At 51.9% G+C, this 25763-nt stretch overlaps 1 protein-coding gene across 1 annotated transcript in view; it reads left to right on the top strand.

Moving 5' to 3' along the window:
- IGDCC3 (immunoglobulin superfamily DCC subclass member 3) overlaps positions 1-20391 on the top strand; it is a 38492-nt gene extending 18101 nt beyond the window's left edge. Inside the window, exons 3-14 of the mRNA XM_090272036.1 lie at positions 13235-13379; positions 13750-13880; positions 14311-14448; positions 15717-15875; positions 17023-17188; positions 17432-17679; positions 17862-18026; positions 18295-18486; positions 18645-18749; positions 19196-19334; positions 19493-19712; positions 19938-20391. Coding sequence (XP_090128162.1) covers positions 13235-13379; positions 13750-13880; positions 14311-14448; positions 15717-15875; positions 17023-17188; positions 17432-17679; positions 17862-18026; positions 18295-18486; positions 18645-18749; positions 19196-19334; positions 19493-19712; positions 19938-20162 — 2033 coding nt within the window. The 3' untranslated portion in view covers positions 20163-20391. The remainder of the gene's footprint in view (positions 1-13234; positions 13380-13749; positions 13881-14310; positions 14449-15716; positions 15876-17022; positions 17189-17431; positions 17680-17861; positions 18027-18294; positions 18487-18644; positions 18750-19195; positions 19335-19492; positions 19713-19937) is intronic.
- Positions 20392-25763: the final 5372 nt, after the last annotated feature.

Below are 25763 nucleotides of genomic sequence, written 5' to 3'. Positions count from 1 at the left end.
CTCTCCTGCCTTCTCTACCCAAATCTCTCCCAGCCATTCTTTGAATTTCTCCAGCCCTTTCAGTTGGTGGCACACAGTTGGGTACTGAGGTATATAAATTCCCAACTCTACCAATTGTTTCATGTGTTCAGAACGAAATCTAATTAGTCTGTTGAAGGCAGGGCCGTGCCTGTGTTTCTGAGTCAAGGACAGAACTGGGCGGCCACAGTAGGTGCCCCTAAGAATCTGCTGGTGGAGAAAGCTCGGTGAGGACCCAGGGCTGGGGGTGGGAGAGGAGCTCCGGGCAGTTGTGTGTCTGCCTGCCCGTCTTCCACGGCAAGATACCCGCACTGCTCCCTCAGTTTCCCCGGGGCAGGGGCCAAAGCCAAGTCCGAAGGGTCAGGCCCAGCTGGGGAATTTGCACCGCTGGGGGGAGGGGGAAGGGTGGCGGGAAATGGTGCCTCGCTCGCCCCAGCGACATCAAACCCTCGTTTGGCGTGTGAGGACAATGGCTGTCTTATTTTCTCCATTCGCGGCGCACAATGCCGGATTCTCTCATTCACCCGCGGCGGTGCGAGCGAGGTAATTAGCCAGTGCCATTCAGCGCGAACACTATTGCTATGCGGAGGGGGGGCAGGGGGAACGCCCGCATCGGCGGGGATTAGCCGCGGGCTGGGGTGTGCAGCTGCGGCCACTTCAAAGGGGTCCGGTGGGCCCGGCGGCTGTGGGAACCAGCGCTGCCTCCCCCCGGAGCCGCCCCGCCGTCGCGGTCCCGGGCCGCTGCGGATGGGACCCCCGGTCCTCTACGGCCCGCCGCTGCGTTCCCCGCGCTGCCCGCGTTCCCCGCACTGCCCAGCCCGAGCCCCCGCGGCCGCTGTCGCCCCCCATCACACTCCCACTTTCATCTGGACCTCAAGTGCTTTTTTCTTTTGAGTCCCGGGAGTCAAAGGGCGAGGAAGGGAAGGAGCGGGAGGAGCCAGGGGGATGGGAGCTTGACACAAAGCGCTGACATCGGAGGAGTGGAGCAGATGGTCCCACTTACTCCGGCCCCGAGCGAGCCGCTCTCAGGGCCTCAGGCTCCGGGCGCTGACCCCGCCCGCCATCCGAATGCCTGAACGCCACCCCCACGCCCCCACCCCCGCGGGGGCTGAGCTCCCCCTACAGGCTGCTCCACCCGCCCCTCTGCCCACTCTGCGCCTCTGGCGTTACAGTCAGACTGCCTGGACCTGCCGGCCTCCTTCCAGCCAGGCGTGAGGGCTGGGCCAAGAATCTGCCCTGCCTGATCTAATGCTGAAGCCCTAGGGAAGATGAGGAATCTCAAGAACCTGGAAGACCAGGGGTTCCCAATCCTGACTATGCATATGAGACACACCCTGAGCTTTAATAGAAATAAAGACTCCTGAGTGCCACACCAAGCGTAGAGATTTGACTCTCTGGCAGTGGAGTCCAGAAACTTCCCTGCTATGCAGCCCCCTGGGTTATTGAGAAATGGCCAAGTTTTCTGATGGAGGAGCCTAGTCCAACTCCTTTATTTTTATTGAAGAAGTTGAGACCCAGGCAGAGAAAATAACTTACCCAATAGTAGACATTGAATTGTGGCAGGGTACGATGGAAGAGAAGATGACCACCCACCCACCCCCACCGCCCCAAGACCATATGACCCTTAAAGTCAGCAGCCAGGGGACAGTTTGCAAGGACTTATTATTTGTTTGTTCTAGGTGCTAGAAGGTAAGAAGGTAAATTAGACTCTTATCTTGCCCCCTTAAGGGACTCACAGGCTAGTAGCAGAATTGGTGTGTGAACAACTGAGTCTAACACAGTCTGATAATGACTAGGACAGAAGTACAAGATGACACATTCAAGGCAGGAATTCAGTCTGCCTCTTTTGGGAGATGTGGAGGTTGAAGGTGCTTGTAGAGGAAGAAGCCAAAGAGTTTCAGGCAGCCCTGGCTGGTGTGGCTCAGTGCATTGAACACTGCCAGCCTGTGAACCAGAGGGCCACCTGTTCGATTCCCCATCAGGGCACATACCTGGGTTGCTGGCAGAGTCCCCACTTGGGAGCCTGCGACTGGGGGCCTGCGGGAAGCAACCAACTGGTCAATGTAGCTCTCACATAGCAATGTTTCTCATCCTCTCTTTCTCCCTTCCTTCCTGTCTCTCTCAAAATAAATAAATAAAATCTTTTTTTTTTTAAGTTTCAGGCAGAGGGGACAGCAGAAGAAATTTAAGCATGAACATCTATGTCATGTTCAGAGAAGGCAAACTTGTCTCACATGGTCAGAGTACAAATCACATGAAGACAGAATTAGCTGGCATTTGAGGCTGGAAAGATGAAACAGAACCTAATAACCAAGACCTTAAATGTCATCCCAAGGAGAGCACCTTGATTCAAGGCAATGGAGAACCACCAAAGATGTTTAATGAACATATTGGATATTCAGGAAGATAATTATAGATGAAAGAGGACTAGAAGGCTGGAAGGGGGAAGCTATTACAGAAATAATAATAGTTAAGAGTGATAGGAACCTAAGCCAAGACAATGGGATGGAAAAGGGAGGGTAGGCTGAGATTTGGTGACCAGTTAGCTGCTGTGGGAGAGGATGGGACTGTGACCCCTGGAGACTCCCTGATCCTGCCATGGGATGTAGGTCCCTATCTTCCCCAAAACAGATAAAGCTTGTTCTGGAGTGTTGTTTCGGTAGAACTGCAGGTTTTAATCTCTTGTGGTTTGGTGTTGAGCCACCAGAAATTCTGTAGAGCCATGAGACATAAGTGCAGCATTGGATCAAGGTTCAGGAATAGAAGAGGGTCCTTTCATGGATGGAGAGGGACCGTTTTACCCAGTGCTTTCTTAGAATCTTAATGTTAGTATGGACCTTAAGAGATTATTCTATCTATTCTGTTCCACTTCCATTTTACAGATGAGAAAACCAAGATTAGAATTGAAAGGTCACATAGGAATCTGACAGAGGCAGGCATGATGCCGGGTTGCCTCTCCACTACCTAAGCCCTACTACATTAGTCCCTACAAACCCTAATACTGTATATGGCTCTGGAAATTTGGGGTAAGTATCTGTTTTTATTGAGTAGACCTCATGGTCATGTGAAAGCAATTTACTTAATAGCTCCAGCCTGGGCCCCCTAACCAGAGGCCCTGCCAGGAGGTGAGGGAGATCCGGTGTCCTGACCAGAACGACGGAAGTTAAGGATGTTGTGGGCCTGGGCAGGTTTACATAAGGAAGATTGGTGACCCTGACACGGGCGGAGACATGCAGTCTGTGGAGAGGGGCTCTGCTGGGCCTGGACATTTTCAAGCCTAAGGAAGAGAGTGATTCCCAAGTCAGTTCCCAGCCCCTGACCCTGCACCCTTGGCTGGCACTTGGAGGCAGATGTGCCTCAAAGGCTGCAACTGGATGAGACTTTGTAACTTGTCCAACTCAACTCCCCCATTTTACAGAGAAGGAAACAGAGGCCCAGAGAGGGGCTTTGGCTTTATCCAGATATGCAACAATATGAATGACCTTGAGAGTATTATGCTAAGTGAAATAAGTCACACAGAGAAAGACAAATTCTATTCACTTACATGTGGGATCTAAAAATAAGCTCATAGAGTCCTGACTGGTGTGGCTCAGTGGATTGAGAGCCAGCCTGAGAACCAAAAAGTCACTGGTTTGATTTCCAGTCAGGGCATCTGCCTGGGTTGTGGGCCAGGTCCCCAGTTGGGGGTGTGCAAGAGGCAACCAGTCAATGTTTCTCTCACACATTGATGTTTCTCTTCTCTCTCTTTCTTCCCCCCTTCCCCTCTCTCTAAAAAGGTCGCCCCCTGGGGCATGTACAGAAGACAACCAACAGATGTTTCTCTCTCACATCTATGTTTTTCACCCTCTCTTCCCTCCTTCCCCTCTCTCTAAAATCAAAAGTAAAATAAAATGTAAAAGAAAAATTTTTTAATAATAAAAAATAAAATAAAAATAAGCTCATGGAGTCCTGGGGATATAATGTACAGCATGACAACTATAGTTAATAATATTGTAATGCATTTTTGAAGCTGCTAAGGGAAGAGATCTTAAAAGTTCTCATTACAAGAAAAAAGCAATTCAGTAACTGTGTATATGGTGATGGATGTTTACACATTGTGGTGATTATTTTACAATATCTACAAGTATCGAATCATTATGTTGTACCCCTGAAACTAACATGATATATGCCAATTATACCTAAACTTACAAAATAAAAATAAATTTTTAAAAAATGACACATCCAGTTATTAAAAGAACTAAATCAGTATCACTGCTTACCCCTCTGCCTCCACCCCTGCAACTCACTCAACAGAAGCTACTAGCATTTCACAATGCTTTACCCTCCCCGCCAAAACCAGGAAAATAAATGCTCCTCTATTTTATAAGGCCCCAAGAGGAGTAGCCTACAGCTTGGACTTCCTGGATTGCCAAGTTGGAAGTGCTCAGGGAAGAGTACCCTTGGCTAATGGCCTTGGTTATTTATTCACCTGTGTTAATAGAACTAAGGAAACATGTGTGGCTCAGTGGCCATTAGTGGGGTGATAACACCACCTTATCATGGTGCTTATCTGCATTAGTTACACTATGAAACCTACCCCAAGTCCTGGGGGAATTCAAACCTGCTGTGTCATGGGTACCTGAATGTGAGTAGGCGTGGTGTTTATAAGGGTCTAGGATATTGTGTGCCTCTATGTTTTTCAGTGTGCATGTCCTTAGGTGTCATCAGTGATGTTGGAGCAGCATTTGTCTCCCCCACTCCCCAGGGCAGCTGCGGTGCAGGGGAAACAGCACTGGATTTGAAGAGCGCTCTTAAGTTCAAATGCCTGCCTTAACACCATTAACTAGATGTGTGGCCTTGGGAGCCTCCGAAGGGCTAGTAATTCCTACTTACTAGAAGTATACTGATTAAGTAATATCTAATCTTTGACCATCAATAGCTTCTTGCAGGTTACTGTGATAGGACCTAAGATCCTGACCTTGGTGCTTTCACCCTTCTGACATTTCTTTCTTTGTTTTTTTTTTTTTTTCTCATTACTGTTTAGCTCTCTTATACCCCCCATCCCCCTTTCTGACATTTCCTAAGAGCTTGGGTGGGAACATCTAAGGACAGGGCTTGTGGGATGGAGGGAATTTGCTCCTGGGGTGCCAGGATATCCTTTCTGACACATTAACAGTCAGTATCTGTCGAATGAATGCTTCAAGTCAACTCAGTGAGTCTGCTGTGTAAATAGGATGGATGGATGTATTTCCCAAACCAAAAACCAGGACAATCCTCTGACTCATCGTCTGATACATGGGATGAAAACAAAGATTTGAAATTGGGACTGCTTTTGCAAACCTATCAATGGGGTGGGTAGGGCAGTCATATGGGGTAGGTGTGCTTCTCTCCCTTTCCTTTTCCCGGAATATGTAAGACACCACTACTGAAAGCAGTGGGGGACACCCCCCCAGGGACACATCCAATCTGCTAAGTCCCACAGCACACACTCCCCCGAGCCCACTTCACACACTCCGCTGAAGACTAAAGGGCACAGGGGAGAAGCTCATGGCTTGATCTGGAGGAAGAGCTGGAGCCTCCCAGTTATGGGCTGAGTATTTAAAAGTAGGGCTTGAAGAGCTTTTATTTTCCTTGGGTTGTAAAAGCCCAACCCAGGGGCTGCAGAGAGCCCCAGACTGCCAGCCCTGCCGCTGTGCATTGGGCCTTCCAGTCCATTGAAATCAAAGATCGGGCCATAAAGGTCTGATGCTCACCAGTTCTACAGTGGACCAACAGCTGGATACAGGGACTTTCCCAAGCTGCTGCCAGCCCCCCCACTGCCTCCCACCTCTCCCCCATCCAGGCCCCCATTTGTCAGAGGTGGCTGCTGGGAGGGAGGGGATAGACGTGGATTTATGGCTGCTGACTTGAAAGACAAAGTTGTCTTTTGTGTTAGAATTGGGGTGGTGGTGGGGGAGTGGTGAGCTGGTGGTGGAATGGCAGGGTGGCAGGGAGGGGCTGGGGTTCAGGGGCCCAAGGCAGGGGGTGAGGGGCTTGAGGAGGCTGTGGAGGCAGACAAAGGGATCCAGAGGCTTCTCAGAGCAAGGTCACCCAGCAAAGACCCAAATGAATCAATCACCTCCCCCCACCCCCACCCCCAGTGAAGCTGAGCAGGGCCTCTGAACCATCAAAGTCCTCTGGGGCTGTTTGTAAGTGCTAGACACTGTCCATCCACATCCATACAACGCACAGAACTTACACACGCCCCTCCCCTCCTCTTCAAAACATACTCTGAATCTAGAACCTGAATTCAACTCTCAGACTCCCCTTTGGAAGCCCGGGGAAGTAAATATAGGTCTTCTAAGTTCATACTTTCCCTCCGCCAAATGACTACAGCCAATCAATATGGGGGTTCTTCCCTTTCGGATCCAAAGTCAGGGCAAGAGGAGGACCAGATAATGGGTGGATAGAAACAGAGTGTTTGAGAGGTTGATCCTGGGCTAGAGAACCCTGAGAACAAGACAAATACCCCACAAGGGACTGGGCAAGTCACCAGCCTCCCCAGGACTCAGGGTTCTCTGCCCTTGCTTCCCTCTTCCCCATAGACATTAGAGATAGAACATTTACAAGTGATTTGAGGAGTTTAAAGAGTGTGTGAGGTGGGCCTTGGCTGGCCTTGCCCTCTAAGGGCCGCTCTGCCCAGCTGCACCCCACCAGTGGCTCTGCCTGGTGGGTCTGGGTGGAGGCCAGAGTAGTCATCGGGTGTCTGAATTCAGCAGGTGCTTTAACTACACCTCAGAGAGCCACATCCATCCCCTGGAATGAGCCTGGCCAATAAAGGCATGAGTTTATGGGCTTCATAAACATTTTACTAGAGAAATCAAGGCCTCAATTACCCAATGGCCCCTTCCAACTGACAGCTCAGTCTATCGGAGCCTCTATGAAGCCACGAGGCAGAAGTGAGATAGAAGAAGCCCTACTCTGTTTATACACAGCTGCTCCCCCCCCCGACCCCCTCACCATTGAAATCTTGCAAATTCTAACTTGACTCACATCTCCAGAGGGCTGGAGGCTCTGCCACTAACTCTGTGAGCCTTAGCCTTTCCGAGGGAAAATGGATGCCCCTCTGGAGAGGAAGCTGCTACCCCCTTATCCCCCAACCCCCAGCTATACCCTTTCATAACCTCTTGACTCCCTTTTAACTCAGGATCCTGCTATTTTCCCTCAACAGTAACCAGCAAGTATTTACTAGTTGCCAAGGACTGTGCTAAGCACTTTATAAATCTAGCTCATTGCCTCTTCCTAGTGCTACAGCTCTGGTGACATGACCTGTTTATTCTGCCTACTCCAGAAGTGAGAAAATAGCTGAGAGGCTAACTTGCCCAAGGTCACACAGCTGATAGTGGCAGAGTTGAGTTTTGAACCCCATTCTGTATGATTCCAGAGCCTGTACTGTTAACCTCTTCACTGTAACACTACTTCACAAAGCTTTTACAGGTATTTCCCCACTAGGAGCAGAAACCTCGCCCTGTGAGTCATTCTCTGCCATGCCGTGGGACATCCCGGAATGCTGATCAAATGTGGGCCTTGTCAGCAACTCTGAGTCTGTGTCGGGGGAGCCGTCGGGGGCAAGGCTAGGCTAGTGATGAAGACGGAGAGGAGGAGGTGGCTCTCCAGGGGGATAGAAAGAGAGAAAGAGAGAAAGGCAGCTGGGGGGCTGAGACCTTGCCCGGGTCTGGACCAGCACCATCCAGTAGAATTTTCTGTGAAGATGGAAATATGCTGATGGTGCTGTCCCATAATGTAGCCAGTAGCTACTGGTGGCTATTGACCACTTAAAAGGTAGCTAGTGAATCAGATAAACTGAATTTTAAATTTTTATTTAATTTTAATTTAAATGGCCACATGTGGCTCGTGGCTACCCTATGGGACAGCACAGGGGAATGCTTACCACTGCTGACAGCTGAAATCTGCTCAGAGGTCCTTCTCCACTTCTAGGTGCCACATTCATTGTAAGGGGCCTTGCCCACACAGAGCTTGGCGAGAGGCTCGAAACTGAGGATCTCTGAACATCATCTCACATCACAAGTGGCTGAAAAGGGTGTTTTACCTCAGGAGATGTTTCTCAGGGAACAACCCAGACCTCAAGTGTTTGAAGGGCTCTTGTATAAAGAACAGAATTGTTTGTGTCTTCCACAACAGTACTGTTTAGTGAAAATCTAATATGAGCCACCATAGGTAATTTTAAATTTTCTAATAGTCACATTTACCAAAAAATGTTTAAAAAAACAGATAAAGTTAATTTTAATAGTACATTTTATTTTACTTAATATAGCCAAAATATTACCCATATATAATTGTTATTTTTAATTATTAATATTTTTATACTTTGGGCTGTCTTTAAAAATGTAAGCATTTCAACTTATAATCAACATCTTAATTGTTTATTATTATCAATTAAAATTATTAATTTTTTATTCTGGTAAAATACATATAATATAAAGTTTACTGTCTTCTTAACCATTTTTAAATGTGCCAGCTCTGTGGCATTAAGTACACTCATCTTATTATGAAAACCATCACTACCATTCATCTTTAGAACAATTAAACAATAACTCCCTTTTTCCCTCCTCCCCCAACCCCTGGCAACCACCATTCTAATTTCTGTCTTTATGACTTTGACTACTCCAGGTACCTCATATTCGTCTTTTAATTCTTTTGGGTTTATGCTGAGAAGTGGAATTGCAGGGTTATGTGGTAATTTTTTTTTAAGAGCTACCATACTGTTTTCCATAGTGATTATAGCATTTTACATTTCCACCAACAGTACACAAGGGTTCCAGTTTCTCTACATGCTTATCTACTGTTGTTTTTGTTTTTCCTTTTGTTGTTTTTTTATAGTAGCCATCCTAATGGGAATGAGGTAGCATCTCATTATGATTTTGATTTGCTTTTCCCTAACGTTCAGTGTCTTTTTATTTTATGCTAAGTCTTTGAAATCCAGTGTGTATTTTACACTTGCAGCCATCTCAGTTTGGACCAGCCACACACATTTAAAGGGCTTAAGAGCTGGATACTATATTGGAAAATGTGGTTCTAGAGGGAAAAGTTGGGAGCAGTGGGTAGAAACATATGGGATTCAGCCCTGTCCCTAGTATAAAGAGAAACGTTATGATCACCCAAGCTGCCTGAGAAGAGGCTGGGCACCCAGGAGGCTGCGTGTTCTTGGTCCTTGGCAGGGATGGATACAAGGAGGGGACTGGCCTTGATGGCCTTTGGAAGAGTCTGTAGTTCGTTGTGGTTCCTCTGGAATGACTGTGTGAGTGGAGACTGTCTGTGCCTCAGACCCCCAGTGGCACCGGCTTTTGCAAAGGCTGTTTTGAAGTCCATCCCAACATGCCCATTGATCTTTTTGTCATCACACACCGGATAAGAGTCTGGCCGTAGCCAAAGGGTGGGGGGCTGGGCTTGGGGGAGCTGCCAGCTTCCTTCCCAGCACTCTGCCTCGACCCTGCGCTGCCCCTCAGCGTCCCCCTGGAGCCTGTCTAATCAGATCCAGGCCTGACCTTGCCAGAGGTCCTGGACCAGGAAGAAAGCTTCCCCTCCCCTCCCTGAGCTGCTCTAGGTCTGGCTCTCAGGAGACCCCTCCCCTTGGGGTGATTTATAGGGTTGTCCAGGAGTTGTTTCCTGCCTGTTTCTGTTCTCTTCTAGCTCAGTGGATTGCTCGGCTCACTCTTTGCCCTGGGCTTTCCCTATGGCCTGGCTCTTCCCAAGGTCACGGTAGAGAGGGGCTAGGAGATTTCTTCCCAGATTGCTTGGGGACAAAGGTGTTTCTTCTTTCTCCATAATCGCCCCTAACAGGCCTTAGTTAACCCTGTAGCTCTCTCTGGCCCTCACACTTGAAGGGCCTCCCAACCACTGCCCATTACTTCCTCTCATTACCCAGCTTAAGCGAGGGACCAGAGACTGTCCTGCCTGACTGAGGTATCGGCAGGAGTGCCACAGCACCACCTTCATGTCTACCAGCCGCAGACAAAATACCAACACCAGCCACAAGTAGTGTCTGTAACCGCACAGTGGCCTCCAGGATGACTTGTTCAGGGCTCCAGGTGCTCTGGGGCCTGGCCCTCAGCCTCACATACCCATGCTTGCCCAAGGACCCTCTCCGAAGAGACAAGACAAGGCACAGTGTCCCCGTGGCTCTGGGTCCTGCTAGCACAAGCCAGAGGGGAAACAGATGTAGACCAAACATGTCCCAATCTGAGAGATCAGAAGAGGCCTAAATGGCCCCAAGAAACTCTCCCCTGACTTCCTGAAGAAAAAAAAAAAATGCTGTTACCTGTGAATTAGGAGTGAATGGAAGATTCCAAGAAACCCCAGCTAAGCTGAGTGGACAAAGTTCTGTTTATGAAGGCGGCGGGAGTCAGAGCCGCTCACCTCTTCATCTACTGACAAGAAGACTGGCATCCCGACATGGCCTGCCCTGGCTCTCATGATGGTCCCCTGCGCATCCAAGGGATTTGCAGGGCTGATCAAAGGGTTGGGTAGGGGTGTGAGGAAGGGGAGGGGAGGAGGGGCCTCTGCTATAGAGGACCACACCTTTCTATTGCACCCACCTTCCCTGGACTACATCTGTGTAACCAGCTGGGCTCCAAGCGATGGGACTGAAGAGCCACCTCCGGGACTCTTAATCCTCCCTGCAACTTGCAACATGGCGCCAACTCCCAGCCACTGAGAAGACTCCAGTCCAACCTGCAGTCCCCTCCGGGGTTACCTGCCCTTGGAGAGTGAAAAACTTTCTGGAGAACTAAGGGACACCCCAGTAGGGTATGGAACTTATGATTCCAGTCTGGTAGAACCACCAGTTGGGTCTGGGCCTCAGTTTCGCTTCATAAAATGAAAGGGTTGGCTTTAGATGAGTGGTTTCCAAGCACTTTTAAAGGCAAAGCTACCCTTCAAATGAAATGTTTGGGAGAACTGCAGTTGAGTAGAGCGGATAGTGAGGCACAGCAAGGTGCTGCTGTCTGATGGAAGGGAAATGTGGGGCCCTGAGCAGGGAAGGGGGCTCATCTGCATCCAAGGGGCCCCAGGGGACCCTTAGGAGTCCAGCTGTACCCATGTGAAGAGGAGCAGACTGGCTTTGCACCTACTGCTGTCCTACTCAAGGGTTCCTCTTTAGGATTACATTTAATCCATGCCACTGCTGGTGTTTAGTTTGGGGGGAGAAGGAGGGGCCAGAGGTAGAGGCCAGACTTTCTCCATCCCTAACGCGCCTCCCTCCTACTCCCCTATGTTCCCCGTAAAAAAGCACCCCTACCTCTTGTATCTCTCCTCAGGCCAGTTGCTAGCTCTAGGTGCCTCCAGGGAGCGCAGAATGAGGGCTAGAAACACAAAAGGATTCAATTCCTTAATGAGAAGGCATCTGTAGTCAGCAGTCCCCGCCCCTGGACCCTGGGGTGTGGGAGCTCCTCTCTAGCTGGAGTGAGGAGGGGGCAGGCAGCTCCCCAGCTCCTAAGTGGGCAGGGCTCAGGGGGCAGAGACCCTTGCCCCCAGGAGCCTGGGTGCCCTCTCCATGCCCCAGGCCTACTTCCAGCCATGCCCTGGAGGCTGAGAGGCCCAGAGGCCTTGAGGCAGTGCTTCAGCCCCCACCCCCAAGGCCCTGACCTGCAGGCCCTTGGCCAAACAGCCTTTGGCCTGAGACAGGGCAGGCTGACCTCCCTGGTGCTCCCTGCTCCCTAGGGAATCTTCTCACAAGCCTGATGGGGACACCAGCTGGGGCACTTGCCACCACCTCCTGCTCTGAGGGCCCCAAGGTGCTGTTTTTAAGGGCTGTACCTACAAAGGGACAAATGTGATTGATTGCCAGAATCACACACCAGTCACAGGAGCCAGAAGATACAAACCCCCACTCACATCCAGCCGTGGACATTCAGACAACTCAGACAGCGTACTCAGGGACAGCCACGTCCTCCTGGCAAACAACCCCACACACATGTGCGATGGTCCCTGGAGGCCCTGAGAGAGGAGAAGGCAGGGCAGGGGATTTTTATGCATGTTTATATTTAATGAACCACATGCAAATGAGATGGAGAACATGACACAAAAGAATCGGCCCCCAGAGGCTCTGGGAAGAAGGGCACAAAGGCTTTGCCTTCCTGGGCTGCCTTGGAGTCCAGAACAGGCTTGCTGATTGAGGGGGTCTGAGACAGGGTGTGCCCACCCGCGCCAGGGAATTGGGGGAGCAGGAGCCAGGAACAGCTCCAGCACCCTGGCTGCTGTGGGGGGAGGGGTCCTTCTGGGAGGGGACGACTGTCCCAGTTGATGGAGTGCCGGAGGGGAGGTGTGGCCTGCCTGGACAGATGGTGAGCTGCCTTCCCGCACTTGAAGCAAAGTGGATTTTAATGAAATCACAGCCCTGGTGCTGAAGCTGGAAATCCGAGAGGGAGGGGCTCCCTCCCTGGGCTTTATAGGGTGAGGCTTAGGGATGGGTGGGAATGAGGGTGGGAGAGAACACTTAACCAGCCTAATAAGAAGAGGTGGGGGTAGGCCTCAGCTCCTCTGTACCAGCCCCTGCAGACCAGAGTTCAAGCAGTTCAGATTCCCAAAAGGTGGGGAAGAGGCCCCTGAATATATATGATGCAGTGAAATGTAGATTGGTAGGTCTGACAGTCCTGATAGGCTTGTCACCTTGGATGGATATACCACTCCCTTGGGGTACATCTAGAAGCTGCAGAAGAACCGGGGATGGAGTGATGAGGAAGGGCAAGGAATGCTGCCCAGTGCTGGTACCCAGGGTTTAATGACAGGTGTCCCTGCTGGGCAATACCTGGACCACCTGCTTCACCTCTCTGGGCCTCAGTTTCCTATTCTGTAAAACATGCAGCATCACACTTAGACCTTGCTAAGGGTGAGTTTGTAAAAATAAACCAAAGCAGAAAAAGCAGGCAGCAGGACCCAGGAGCAGGGCTTTCTTTGACTGGCCTTCGTGGGTCAGCAGCCCAAGATTTCCTGGTTAGAGGTTTGTCATCCAAGAACTGATCCAGCTGTGCAAGCCCAGCCTGCGCAGCCTCTTAGGGGAAAATGCTCCCCACGATGGGAGGCTGAGTGAGTGCTGATGTGTCCCCGGGCTGAGGCCATGCGTCTGCCAGTTCTACGGAGAGCCCAGTGTTCCAGGGCACTAGCCCGTGAGCACCTCCTGCCTCCTCTCTGCTCCTCAGCAGTGTGCGTCTCCCACATGCCTGTGTCTGTTTCTCCCCAGCCATGTCAGACTTCCACGTGCACCCCCAGGCCATTGTGGGCGAGGAGGGCGGCGTGGCCCGCTTCCAGTGCCAAATCAATGGACTTCCCAAACCCCTGATCATGTGGGAGAAGAACAGAGTTCCCATTGATACGGACAATGAGAGGTGAGCCACATGTGGGAACACTGGAGGGAGGACGGAGAGGTGGGCCCAGGGTCTGGGCCTTGAAGAAGGGCTGCCCACCTGCTCCAGGGTGGTGTTTCTGCAACTGGGTAGAGAATGAGTATCCCCATGGCTTGTGGGGCCCAGATTTGATGCTCATGGATAAGCCCATAGGAGGGACTGTGTGCGACTGTTGTCAAGGCTGGAATTACGGGTGCATCCACGTGCAAGAGTCCCAGTGTGCGTCTGGGATGATGGCGGTGACATTGGAACAGGACCTGGGTGTTGGGCTGTGTCTGGGATGCTCAGTGTTCCTATGACCAATGGTACCAGTGGCTGGGCTGGTGGTCACCTGTGCCCCCTTCATCAACAGGTACACATTGCTGCCCAAGGGCGTCCTGCAGATTACAGGACTTCGGGCTGAGGACAGTGGTGTCTTCCATTGCGTGGCCTCGAACATTGCCAGCATCCGAGTCAGCCGCGGGGCCAGGCTCACTGTGTCAGGTGAGGGTCCGTGGCCCTGCCTACTCCTTCTCCCAACCAGCCTCCTGACTTCTCCCCACCCTCCAATCAATCCCCCTTCAGCTGGCTCCCAGAGACTCCTCAGCCAAGGGCATGCAGAGTGCATTCTAAGCCCAAAGCTGTGGGCTCCTCAGAGTGAGGGTTCAGAAGGAATATAAGGTCCGAACCCTGCCTCAGTTCTACCTGGGGAAGCCCAGCCTCTGCTTATCCCGGAGGCCTGCAGGGACAGGAGCAGCTAGATGGGTGTGAACAACATCCCGGGCCCCTGGCGTCGCCTCTCTGCCTGCAGGACCTGATTTCTGGGCTGGAGCTTGTTTTCTGCTCCCTCCCCCATGTCCTGGGTTGTGGGTAGAGGATGAAGAGATAAGAAGGGTCCCAGCTGATGTGAAGAAATGTGGCCTCTTCACCCCAGGCTCGGACTCAGGGGGCTACAAGGAGCCTATGATCCTCGTGGGGCCTGAGAACCTCACCCTGACGGTGCACCAGACCGCAGTGCTGGAGTGTGTCGCCACGGGCAACCCGCGCCCCATTGTGTCCTGGAGCCGCCTGGGTGAGCCTCATCCCAAAGCCCCTGTCTCTCCCACCCCTGTCCCACCCCCTGGGAGGGCCAGCCTCATCATCCAGCTCCAGCGGACTTTGAATCCTGTTTGTTCTCCGTGAGGGTCTGATCTCTACAAGGCCTGGGAGGGGGTTAGTTCCCTCTCCTTGGCAGGACAGGGAGGTCTGCCTGGAGGTCCGCCTGCTCGCCGCATTCTCCCTCCCCCCTGCGCGGATGGCTTAGCTCCCCGGGTTACCTCCTCCAGTCCTGCACCAGGCTCTCCGTGCTCCCCTCACCCTCAGGCTGGGCCCTCCAGGAGCCCTTGGCAGCTCTCAGCACTCTGGTCTCTGCCTCTTCTTGCTCTCGTCTTCCCTCTGCACTCTGGCCATACACCCCAGCTATGCAATCCCAGACCTCTCAAAATCTCAGCCGGTTGTCACACCCTTACTCTGGGCTCCCTAGTCTAGCCTGGCCCCCGAAATCCCAGGCCTAAATCCCTAGGCAGCTGAAGGAGAGAAATGAAAGGATGCAGATGGGCCCACATTGTCTGAGCAGAAAGGTCACAAGGGGAAGGAGAGTGGAGGGGCAGGGTGGGGTGGGCATTCACAGGGAGACTGCGCCACATTGTAGCAGCTGAGTGATCAGGGAAGGAGGGGGCAGTAGGCAGGATAATGGAGTAGATTTCACCACTTCAGGGACTGAATGGGGAGCTGTCTCCTTGCATTCTGACTGTGCTAATCTGATCCTGGGGTGGGGGGAGGGCTTGGTCCCTGGGAGAGACTGGAAAGAGTGGCCTCACCATTAGGAGGAGCCCATGGGCACTGCAAGCACCATCTGGTCTAACATTTCCCAAAGCATGATCTGCAGAAGGAAAGAATAGCGTGGTAGTCAGACAAGTTTAGGAAATAGAGTTAATCGGGTCCTTCTGCTGCAGGACTTCTCAGAGCCTTTAGTGACAGTCCAGGAATAGAATGGGTATTTGACCATGGAACTTCTTTCAAGAGGGACAAATCAGGCTGGGAAAGGCCCAGTTAATTCAAACACCTTAACTTCCTGGTTGAGAAACTGAGAGGAAGGGACTTCAAGGTCACCACTGAGTCTGTGAAAATGCTAGAATTAGGACCTGGGTCTTTACTTCTAGAGTTTTCTGTGTTGCTCCTGCCACCTCCACGGTGCCCTGATGTAATGCTCAGGAGGGAAGGTGCTGAGTCGAAGAATGGGGCCCCTCATCCACACTCATCTCCCCAAGCCCCCTCATCTTCAATCCCCTTCTTCCCCAGATGGCCGCCCCATTGGGGTGGAGGGCATCCAGGTGCTGGGCACAGGGAATCTCATCATCTCAGATGTGACCGTCCAGCACTCGGGCGTCTACGTCTGTGCGGCCAACAGGCCTGGCACGCGGGTGAGAAGAACAGCCCAGGGCCGGCTGGTGGTACAAGGTACCTATCTCCCCATCCCTGGGAGGGGAGGATGCGGAGCTCCCACACAGCCGCCTCCTCCTGCCCTATTCCTTGCCTCATCAACACCCCTGGCCCAAGCCCTGTTAGATTTACCCAGTTTCCTATACTTGCCCTACCCCTGTCCCTACTCCTCCCCAGGTCCCCAGGCCAGGCCAAAGGGACAGCTCTGCTCTCTCCTCCAGGAACACGTGTGTTGGGCACAGGAGGACATTCTTGGTCAATGGGCCCCCATGGGCCCCTTCCAGGTGCCAGCATGCCCTCCCCAGTCATTTCCACTTAATCTCAGCTGGCTTCCCCGCTGTGTCACTCACACGTGTCCCTTGCGCCACGTGCTGTTTTCATTCACACTTGCGGCACTTCCACGCTCACACCTGCCTGCGCGCTCTCAGCGTGTCACTTTCACACTCACACCCCAGCGCCTGCCTCACACACACAGCGGCCTCCACTCCCACGGTGAGCGGTGCCTCTGCAGCTGAGCAGGCCCCGGTCCATCCTCCTGCCCTGGGGCTCAACTGTCCCCTGGACTGGGCTTGGGTCCCCTTTCTCAGGGCTTGCCTGTGGTTGTGCCCTCCTGGAGAGCTGGGGAAGGGGTGGCAGAGAGGGGTGTTAGGGACTTAAATGCCCGTTTGTTTAGCATTCCATGTGCCGTTAATCTGTCCAAATGAAAGTGACGAAGCATTTCATTTCTTGGGTGTTAATGGAGGCTTCAGGCCTGGGATTGGAGGAGAGCGGAATTGAATGTAGGGGCAAGGGGGCCTGGCACTGAGGGCTCATCCATCTCCCCGTCATTACAGCCTTCGAGGTGCAGCCAAACCTATTAGGACATTTATTTATTTAACAATTTCTCTGAACAGGGAGCTCAGCTTGATTGCTTTCGGATACAAATGTCAGTCTTTTAAATAGTCATTAAAATGGAGTCCTCTCTTGGGTCTGCCTCTGGGGTTGGTGGAAGTGGGGCCTGCCACCATCTCCTGGAGCCTAGGCCCCACCTGGAGGGTTCTCCAACGGGTGTCGGAAGCCCACCCTGTCCCCTTTGCCCCTTTCCTCATTCTTCCACTCACCGCTGTCTCATCCCTCTTCTCCTGCCCCTCCCTGTTCCTCCTGCTTCTCTGTGCCCCCCATCCAGCCCCCGCAGAGTTTGTCCAGCATCCTCAGTCCATCTCCAGGCCAGCTGGGACCACAGCCATGTTCACTTGCCAAGCGCAAGGTGAGCCACCCCCGCACGTCACGTGGCTGAAGAACGGACAGGTGCTGGGGCCAGGAGGCCATGTCAGGCTCAAGAATAACAACAGGTACGTGTGTGGTGTATGCTGGGGTTGGGCATAGTCCGTGGCCTGGGCAGACTGTGCACCCCCCTCCAGGGAAGGACCCTAAGTTGGGCATTGGAAACTTGGGTTGGACACTCAGGTCTGCCACTAACCTGCTGGGGGAGCTCAGTTTCTTCATCTCTCGAATGGGGAGATTTGGCCACATGCAGGGGTTGTCTGGGAGGAGGGTGAGGAGGGTGGGGCCTGAGGCTTTCCCTCCCCCTGCAGCACCCTGACCATTTCTGGAATCGGCCCTGAAGATGAGGCCATCTACCAATGTGTGGCCGAGAACAGTGCTGGCTCCTCACAGGCCAGTGCCAGACTGACCGTACTGTGGGCTGAGGGGCTGCCCGGGCCTCCCATCAATGTGCGAGCTGTCTCCATATCGTCCACTGAGGTCCGCGTGTCCTGGAACGAGCCCCTGGTCAACACCAAGGAGATCATTGGCTATGTTCTTCACATCAGGAAGGCTGCCGGTGTGTGGGGGCTGAGGGGGTGAGGCCACTCTGTGGCTGCTTCTCCCACTCACTGTTCCTCGTCCCTTTCAACCTACATGTCCTCACCCGACTCCTCCTGTTCTTTCTGCCCTGGCTGCACTCACTTCATCAATTCTGGGAGGACTCCCTCATGCCCCTTACACTACCCTTCACCTCCCCAGACCCGCCAGAGCTGGAGTATCAGGAAGCGGTAAGCAAGAGCACCTTTCAGCACCTGGTGAGCGACCTCGAGCCCTCCACCACCTACAGCTTCTATATCAAGGCCTACACGCCACGGGGGGCCAGCTCAGCCTCTCCCCCCACGCTGGTCAGCACGCCAGGTGAAGGTGAGGCCTGGTTGTGGAGTACAGAACTGCAGACACTCAGGGTGTTAGCGCAGAACCCCCATGCACGCTTGTTCAGGTTGTGCACTGCACAGGCCGCGTGGGGGATGGTTCTATCTGGAGGAAGGGGTGTCCTTTCCTAATGCACGTAGAGGTGCTGTCTGAGCAAGCTAGGGTCAGAAGCCAGAGAGCTGTCAAGCTCGTGGGGGTCTGGGTCACAGGTGGAAAGTGGAAAAAGTCCTCACATCTTGGCCTCCTTCTCTGCCTGCAGCCCCCGCCCCACCCCCGCTGTCAGTGCGAGTCCTGGGCAGCTCCACCCTGCAGCTGCTGTGGGAGCCCTGGCCCCGGTTAGCCCAGCACGAGGGCGGCTTCAAGCTGTTTTACCGCCCAGCAAGCAAGGCTTCCTTCACCGGCCCCATCCTGCTGCCTGGAACTGTCTCCTCCTACAACCTCAGCCAGCTCGGTGAGGCAGACACAGCCAGGGCTTCGGGAGCCTGGCAAGGGTGCAGTGCCTGGAGCCAGGAGGTGGGGCACAGGAGTCATGTCTATTTCCCTGCTGGGACAGAGCCACCCACTGGTGACTGGCCAGTCACTCAGCATCCCTCCCTGCTTTCCGCCCAGATCCCACTGCAGTGTATGAGGTTAAGCTGCTCGCCTACAACCAGCATGGGGATGGCAACGCCACAGTTCGCTTTGTGTCTTTGAGAGGAGCATCTGAGAGGACAGGTGAGGGTTAGGGATGGGATGTGGGGCTACTGGCATTCAGGAACGGAGCCTAGGGATGAGGGAAGAAGGGAGCTGGGACCCAGGGACGGTAAGAGGGTGGAAGAGTGCATGCAGCCCTTGAGAACATTCTAGCTGTGTAACCTTGGGCAAGTTACTTAACCTCTCTGGGCCCCAGTTTTCTCCTCTATAAAAGAGGGATAATAATAACTACTTTATAGAGCTGTGTCAAGGATAGTCAGTGTTATTCTCAGTATCTGGCACATAGTGCTCAATAACTGGTAAAAAGAACTGAAAATTTGGGCTGGGGTCCCATAGGCAAGGGCAAAGGATCTGTGGACCTGAGGTGGGAGTAGCTCAGGGATAAGGAGCCCCACAGATTGGGTGTCTGGAGGTGCTTCAGACTAGGAGAACTACAGCCCACAACCTGCCTGGCTCCCCAAATGCAGCCCTGAGCCCACCATGTGACTGCCGGAAGGAGGAAGCCACCAGCCAGATGTCCACCACAGGCATTGTCATTGGCATCCACATTGGGGTCACCTGCATCATCTTCTGTGTCCTCTTCCTCCTGTTTGGCCAAAGGGGCAGGTGGGTGCTGGGCCAGGGAGAGGCAGCTGGACTGCTCTGGGTGGGAAGGCCTGGAGGAGGAGGAACCTTGGGGGAGAGGGGAGTTTGGGCTCACTGTCTCTATCCTTTTGTTCTCCCCCCTCCCACATCCCTCCTCTAACTCTTGGCTCACCCCTTAGGGTCCTCTTGTGTAAGGATGTAGAAAACCAGCTGTCCCCTCCTCAGGGCCCCCGGAGCCAGAGGGACCCTGGTGTCCTGGCCCTGAACGGGGCCAGACTGGGAGATCGGGGCCACCTGAGCCGAGATGAGAAACATGTGGACATGAAGGAGCTGGAGCAGCTGTTTCCCCCGGCTGGGGCAGCAGGCCAGCCCAACCCCAGACCCAACCCCAGCACCACGGTGAGAGTCCCTACCTCCTGGGAAGCTCCGACCACCTCCCGATCCTGCCCTCCTTTTCCCTTGGCCACTGGCCTTCGGCTTTCACCAAGCTCCAGGTCTTCTCCAGACACAGAACATGACCCTAAGCCCTGGGTGGGACTGGATTCAGGGCCTGGCCCTCTGGCTGGAGGGCTTGTGGGCCTCTGGGCCTCATGTTGACGCCTGTGTGTCTGGCCCATTTTCCAGCAGGATCTGGGAACCCCTGCCCTGTGTGAGGAGACTCAGCTCTCTGCGCTGCCACTTCAGGGAGTCAGCCTTCGGGAGGAGAGGACCTCGGAGGCCAAGGCTCCCTGCGCAGACCCCAATGCTGCCCCCCCATCGCAGGACACAGGCTCTGGCCTCCTCGGTGAGGGACATGCTGCCCCGCCTTCCTCAGCCCCAGCTGCCCCGTCAGCTCTCTTGGGACAGTAGCCAGTGTCTGGCCAGCTCTGGAGGGGAGCAACCCCCCATTCTCAGGTCAAAGGCAAGATTTTCCTGTCCTGTGGGACTCGGATGGGGGCTTCCCAGCATTTCTCACTGCCCCTCAGGTTGTCGAGACCTAAAGAAGTCTCGGCAGGGAGCCCCCTAAAGGACCTGGAGGGGTCTCTGCCGGAGCCCCTCCTTTGGGCAGATACCCCCTCACCTGTCTGGTACCCACATGACTTGGAACCGAACTAATGTTTTCTTTAAAAAAAAAGAAAAAAAAATCTTAAAATGGAAAAAAAAGAGAAGAGAGAGGAAGGTGAATCAGACTCCAAAAATATGCCCTTGCTGTGGCTGCCCCAACACTGTCACCCTCCACCAACCTTGTTTTCTCAGGATGGATGTTTGCTGTTTGGTTCTCCGCACCTACCTCAGCCGGAATGAATGTCCTTGGGGGAGTGGTCATGGCGTAGGCCCCTCCCCGACAGAGCCCTGAACGCACTCCTACCTCAAGCCCCTTTATGGGCACCCCCTATCCCCTCCCCACATTGTTGTCTGGAGTTTTTTTTTTTTTTTAAAGGAAAAAAAGAAGAAAAAAAGCACTTCCTTATTTCCAGGTGTGAAAGAAACCGTCTACCTCAAGGCTCACTGGCTCTGGGCCTGTGTTGTTATCACTGGACCCTCTGTCCTTCCCCTCCTCCCTCCCACAGCCCACTGTCTCTCCCCAGAGAGGAGGTCAGAGGCTAAGTCACCAAGGGTAGGCCTCTCGGGGTCTATAGAAATAAAGATGGAATTGGTGAAAGAAAATGTGGAGGAAAAAAAAAGCCAAATACGAGAGGAAAATCTGTTCCTTGAAATTAGAAATTGTTGCTCCAAACTAGGCACCTCCCAGTGTGCTGCCCACACTCTGTGTCATCTGGTCTCCTCTGTCTGTTCCCATTTTGACCCTCTCGACCAACTCATCCTTGACCGGGAGCCCCATGACCCCCTTTCCTCCTGGGCCTTGGGAGGGTGGGGTGTCACTCTGAAACCTGCCTGCTGTCCCACCCAGACACAGAGCCTGGAGCAGGCTGGCCCCTGGAATGTATTGTGTGTGTGATGGGTGTGTGCTTGCCTGCATGGGGAGGGGTCCCCAGCAGAGGTGCTCCAGACCTCTGTCCCTTGGGATGCAGCCAGCTTGACCCACCCCCTGGACAGTGGAAAGACCCCTGTCAGCAAATGTGGCCGGAAGCTATTTTTATACAAGGTGTGTTTAAGGATTTTTATGTTCTTGTGACTTCTTGTTTCTCTTTTCTGTTGTGTTGTTCTTTGAAATACTTAGTGAAAGAAGAAAAAAAGAAAACCAAGGAAGCAAATGCCTATTTTTGGTTACACTCAGAAACATTTTTTTAATAGCAGAAAGAAAACATCTTTTTAAAGGAAAAAAAAGATGTGTATTCCTTAAGTGTGAGATTAGACTATAATGTCCCTGACCCCCAACCCTCTAGGGACCCTCTCACTCTGAACTTTAGTTAATTAGCTGAAGAAGGTAGACTTTGTGATGTTTTCCTAGAAGACTGGAATTATGTCTGTGTGGACTCAGAAGGGCTTGTCTGCCCCTTCTTCCAAACACTAGCCCGCGCCAAGGGCTCCTCAAATGTCTCAGACAGTGCCCTCTGGGTCCCCGCAGCAGCTTCTCTGTGTCCTGCTTCATCATGTAACCCCCTCTCCTATGGGAAGGGTGAGTCTGGGGGAGAAAGGGGAAAGGGGGACCACATGGCCTGACTTGGCCTGACATGTGTCACACTATTCATTTTGACTGAATAAAAGTACTGTTGCCAAAGTAAACCTCGCATTTTCTGGTGACTGTGTCAGGTCCTGGAGGTGTGGGTGAGTGTGGGCCAGGCCGGACTCTCACGGGGTCAGACCCCTGAATGATAGATAACAGCAGACCACCGCTATGTAGCCCTTATAGGCACCGTGCATGCTCAGTCTTTTGCATGGGTGGGTAGGCTTCCTGGGCCTTCACAACCTCCCTGGGAGGTAGATAGTCTAGTTATCATTATCTCTAGTTTATAGAAAGGATAAGCCAGTTATGGCAGGATCAGACTCTGCATCCCGGCCAGGGTCTGCGTCCCAACCACTGCTCCGCAGCTCCTTAGCTGGCAGAGAGAAATCCTAAACCAGTCCCTCGGCTCTCTAGTGACAGCCAGCACTGAGCCAGGGCTGGGCAGGGCTAGGTGCTTTTCATGCATTGTCTATGAGGAAGAACTATTTTCCTTTCCCAAAGTTAAGGAAACTGGGCTCTGAGTGAGTGACTTCCCAGGACATGCGATCACAGCCCCTGCCCAGGTCTCTCCACTCCTCCCTGTCTTCTCCTCAATCCAGGCTCCTGAAGGCAGGTGTCTGGGGCTGCTGAGGCTTAGGATAGGTCAAGAGAGACCTGGCTAAATGGTGGTTGTGCTGACGACGGTCTGGAGGTCTCAGCAGGCTGGAAGGTAATGGTGTCATGCAACTCCTTAGACTGTCCATGTCCCTGCTGCTGCCGAAATGGAGAACCAGGGCTCACCACTGGGGGCTCTCCAGGTCTGCAGGGCTGAGTCCCTTCCCCAGAGGACCTTTGGAGAGGAACAAAACAGGACAATGGCTTGCAAGCTGGGTTCCCTGGCTGTGGCTAGGGGCATTGGGGAACTTCTCTGGGGGTCTTTGGTCTTCCTGCCTACCCTCACCCAGAGCAGCTCCACTTTCATCTACCTTATATGCTGGACTCTTCATGAGATTTCATTTGAAAACACGGTTCTGCTCCTGAAGGAATGTTTGAAAGGCCCTGGTCTGGCATTTCTGGAAGAGGCCTGCTGGGGTGGTTGGGGCTGAGGTCAGGCCAGAAACAATGATGATGCTGTGGCCGCTAAACTAAGAAAGAGCCTGAGAGCAAGAGGCAACTGATCTATGTATATCTCTTGCACATGTTCCTCTCTTTCTCCTTCCCTTCCCTTCTCTCTAAAAATAAATAAATATTTTTTTAAAAAAAGAATATACACAAATGGCCAATAAACAAATGAAAGAAAGGAAAAGTAAAACCACAATGAGAAATTAGGTCACTCCCACTAGGATGGCTAGAATCAAAAAGTCAGATAATACGAAGTTTTGATGAGGATTTGGAGAAATGAAAACCCTCATACACTACCGGTAGGAATGAAAAAATGATACAGCTGCTGTGAAGAAGTCTGTCCTCAACCCAAGACCCAGCAGTTTCATTCCTGGGTATATATTCAAGAAAAATGAGAACATGTGTTTTTTGTTTGTTTGTTTTGGGGTTTGTTTTTGTAATTAACAATCATTTGTATTGTACTCCAAAGACCAGGAGTCTATGAGTCTTAAGGACCTCTGTGTATCTCAGTGCTCTTCTCCACATTCTCTTCAGTCTGTCTCTGTAGCCTTGTGAGCTGTTTTTTCTCCCGGTAATGGATATTGCCCTTCTCCTTCCTCTTCTCTAGAGTGGCTGTAACTACCTGGTACTTCCAGCCAACTTCATGAGCCAGACACCCTAGACAGGCAAACCCCTGTAAGGGCTCCGAGCTCCTCCTGGCATCCACAAACCATCATGATAAAAAGCATCATCTGCCAGTCTTGGGGACTTCAAGTTCACCTCCCCAGTGGATCTGGGATCCCCAATTAGCCCACACAGCATCACCTGGAACTCACCGAAAACATGTTTAAACAAAAACTTGTACACCGATATTCATAACTGCATTATCCATAATGAATAAAAACTGTAAAATATCTAAATATCCATCAGTTGATGAACGATGAAACGAAATGTGGTATATCCGCACAACAGATTATTTTTTTAACATTAAAATGGATGAACCTTGAAAACATTATGCTAAGTGAAAAAAGCCAATCCCAGAGAACCACACGTTGTGTGATTCCATTTATATGAAATGTCCAGAATAGGCAAATCTTTAGATGGAAGGAATTAGTAGTTGCCTAGACTAGGGGTTGGAGAGAGATGAGGAGTGATTGCTAATAGATACAGGATTTCCTTTGGGGGTGATTAAAATGTTCTAATATTGTGGTGATGGCTACCCAACTTTGTGAATAGACTAAAAACCATTGAATTGCACACTTTAATGGGTGAATTGTATGGTATGTGAATTACATCTTGATAAAGCTATCAAATAAAACTTGCTGAAGAGGACTCAATGAGTTTATAAGTGATGTGTGCAATTTAAGTGTTCAAATGATCCAATGTTACAGGTAGAGATACTGGGGTGGGCAAGGCAAAGTGACCCAAGTGGAGGGTGAGGGCAAGATAAAGTAGAAAGTACGCTGGAAGGGAACTCTGCATCTGGCCTGGTCTCCCTTGAGCAGAGGGAGCCTGTAAGCTCTGTGCTCCTGGGAGCCGGGCTGTGACTGGAGGGTTTTGCTGCCACCCTGTGGAATTGTCAAAGATTACAGCAATGGGGACTAAGGCCTGATTGCTACCCACATCTGATTCAAACTAGCAGTTACACACAGAGAGAGAGAGAGAGACAGACCCAGCCAGCTGACAGTATTGACTTAAAAAAAAAACAAAAAACTGCAATCTAGCTATATACTTACTTGCATGGCTACCAGCAAGAAGCTGTAGAAGCAAAAGAAAATGTGATTCCCTGAAGTTCAGGATTAAGGAAGCCTCTGAAGAGGAGCGGAGAAAGGGGAAGGGATGTCCAAGGCTGAGGACACAGCAAGAGCAAAGGCTTGGAGGTGTGAAGTGCATGGTGAATCCCTGAGCGGCCAGGAAACTAGCATTTGCTGCACGGGGTCTGGCACTCAGTAGATGTTCAATAAATGTATAATGGAATTATTACTAGAGTTCCACAGCATACGCTTTTTGCAGAGTGGATGTGTCTGAGGAAAAGCCATTTGTGGCTTACCAGGTGGAAAGGGAAGCCAGCAAGAGGGTCAAAGAGCCTAGAGCTTCCTCACGGAAGAGAAAGAGCCTCTGTGGAGTCCTTAGTGCCCCAATGATGATGATGACACCTCTGTTATTACTTCTTGTGGTGTTTGATAGAATGCCTCCACACTACCTCCTCTGAGTCTTCTCACAGCCTGCACTGGGCAAGGATGGACTTACTGTCATTCTCCCATTTAACAGATGAGGAAACTGAGGCTGAGTGAAGTGAGGTGGTAGAGCTGGGGCTTAAACCTAGGCCTCCTTGTTCAAAGCCCGTGCTCTCAATGATTTCTTGTTATCTGTGTATTGAGGAGAAGAGGACAGGGGAAGTTGGGGGCAGGAAAAGGAGAGAAGAAATGGTCTATATTGGCTGATATACAGATTTTATTTTTGAATATTGAGGAGAGACCCAGGAATGTCAGATACTGGAGTAGGAGGATTGGGCATGTCCTAAAATGCAGGTTGGTTTAGGAACCTGCCAGAGCTCCCCATTGCTCCCACAGCAGTCAATACCTTTGACATGGTATTCAAGATCCATTCCTGAGTGGCAGTGTAGCTCAGTGGTTAAGAGTGCTGGCTTGTGTTTATAATCTCCATGCAGCCACTATCTGGTTATGTGACACTGCACATCCCTTAATCTCTGGTGCACACTTCCTTCTCTATATACTATGGATAGCCCTGGCTAGTGTGGC

This window comes from Furipterus horrens, unplaced genomic scaffold (genome assembly GCF_987537825.1).
Source record: "Furipterus horrens unplaced genomic scaffold, mFurHor1.1.pri manual_scaffold_3, whole genome shotgun sequence".
Lineage (NCBI taxonomy): Eukaryota > Metazoa > Chordata > Mammalia > Chiroptera > Furipteridae > Furipterus > Furipterus horrens.
Note: the sequence above shows the minus strand (reverse complement) of the source record. Positions and strands in the feature narration are given on the sequence as shown.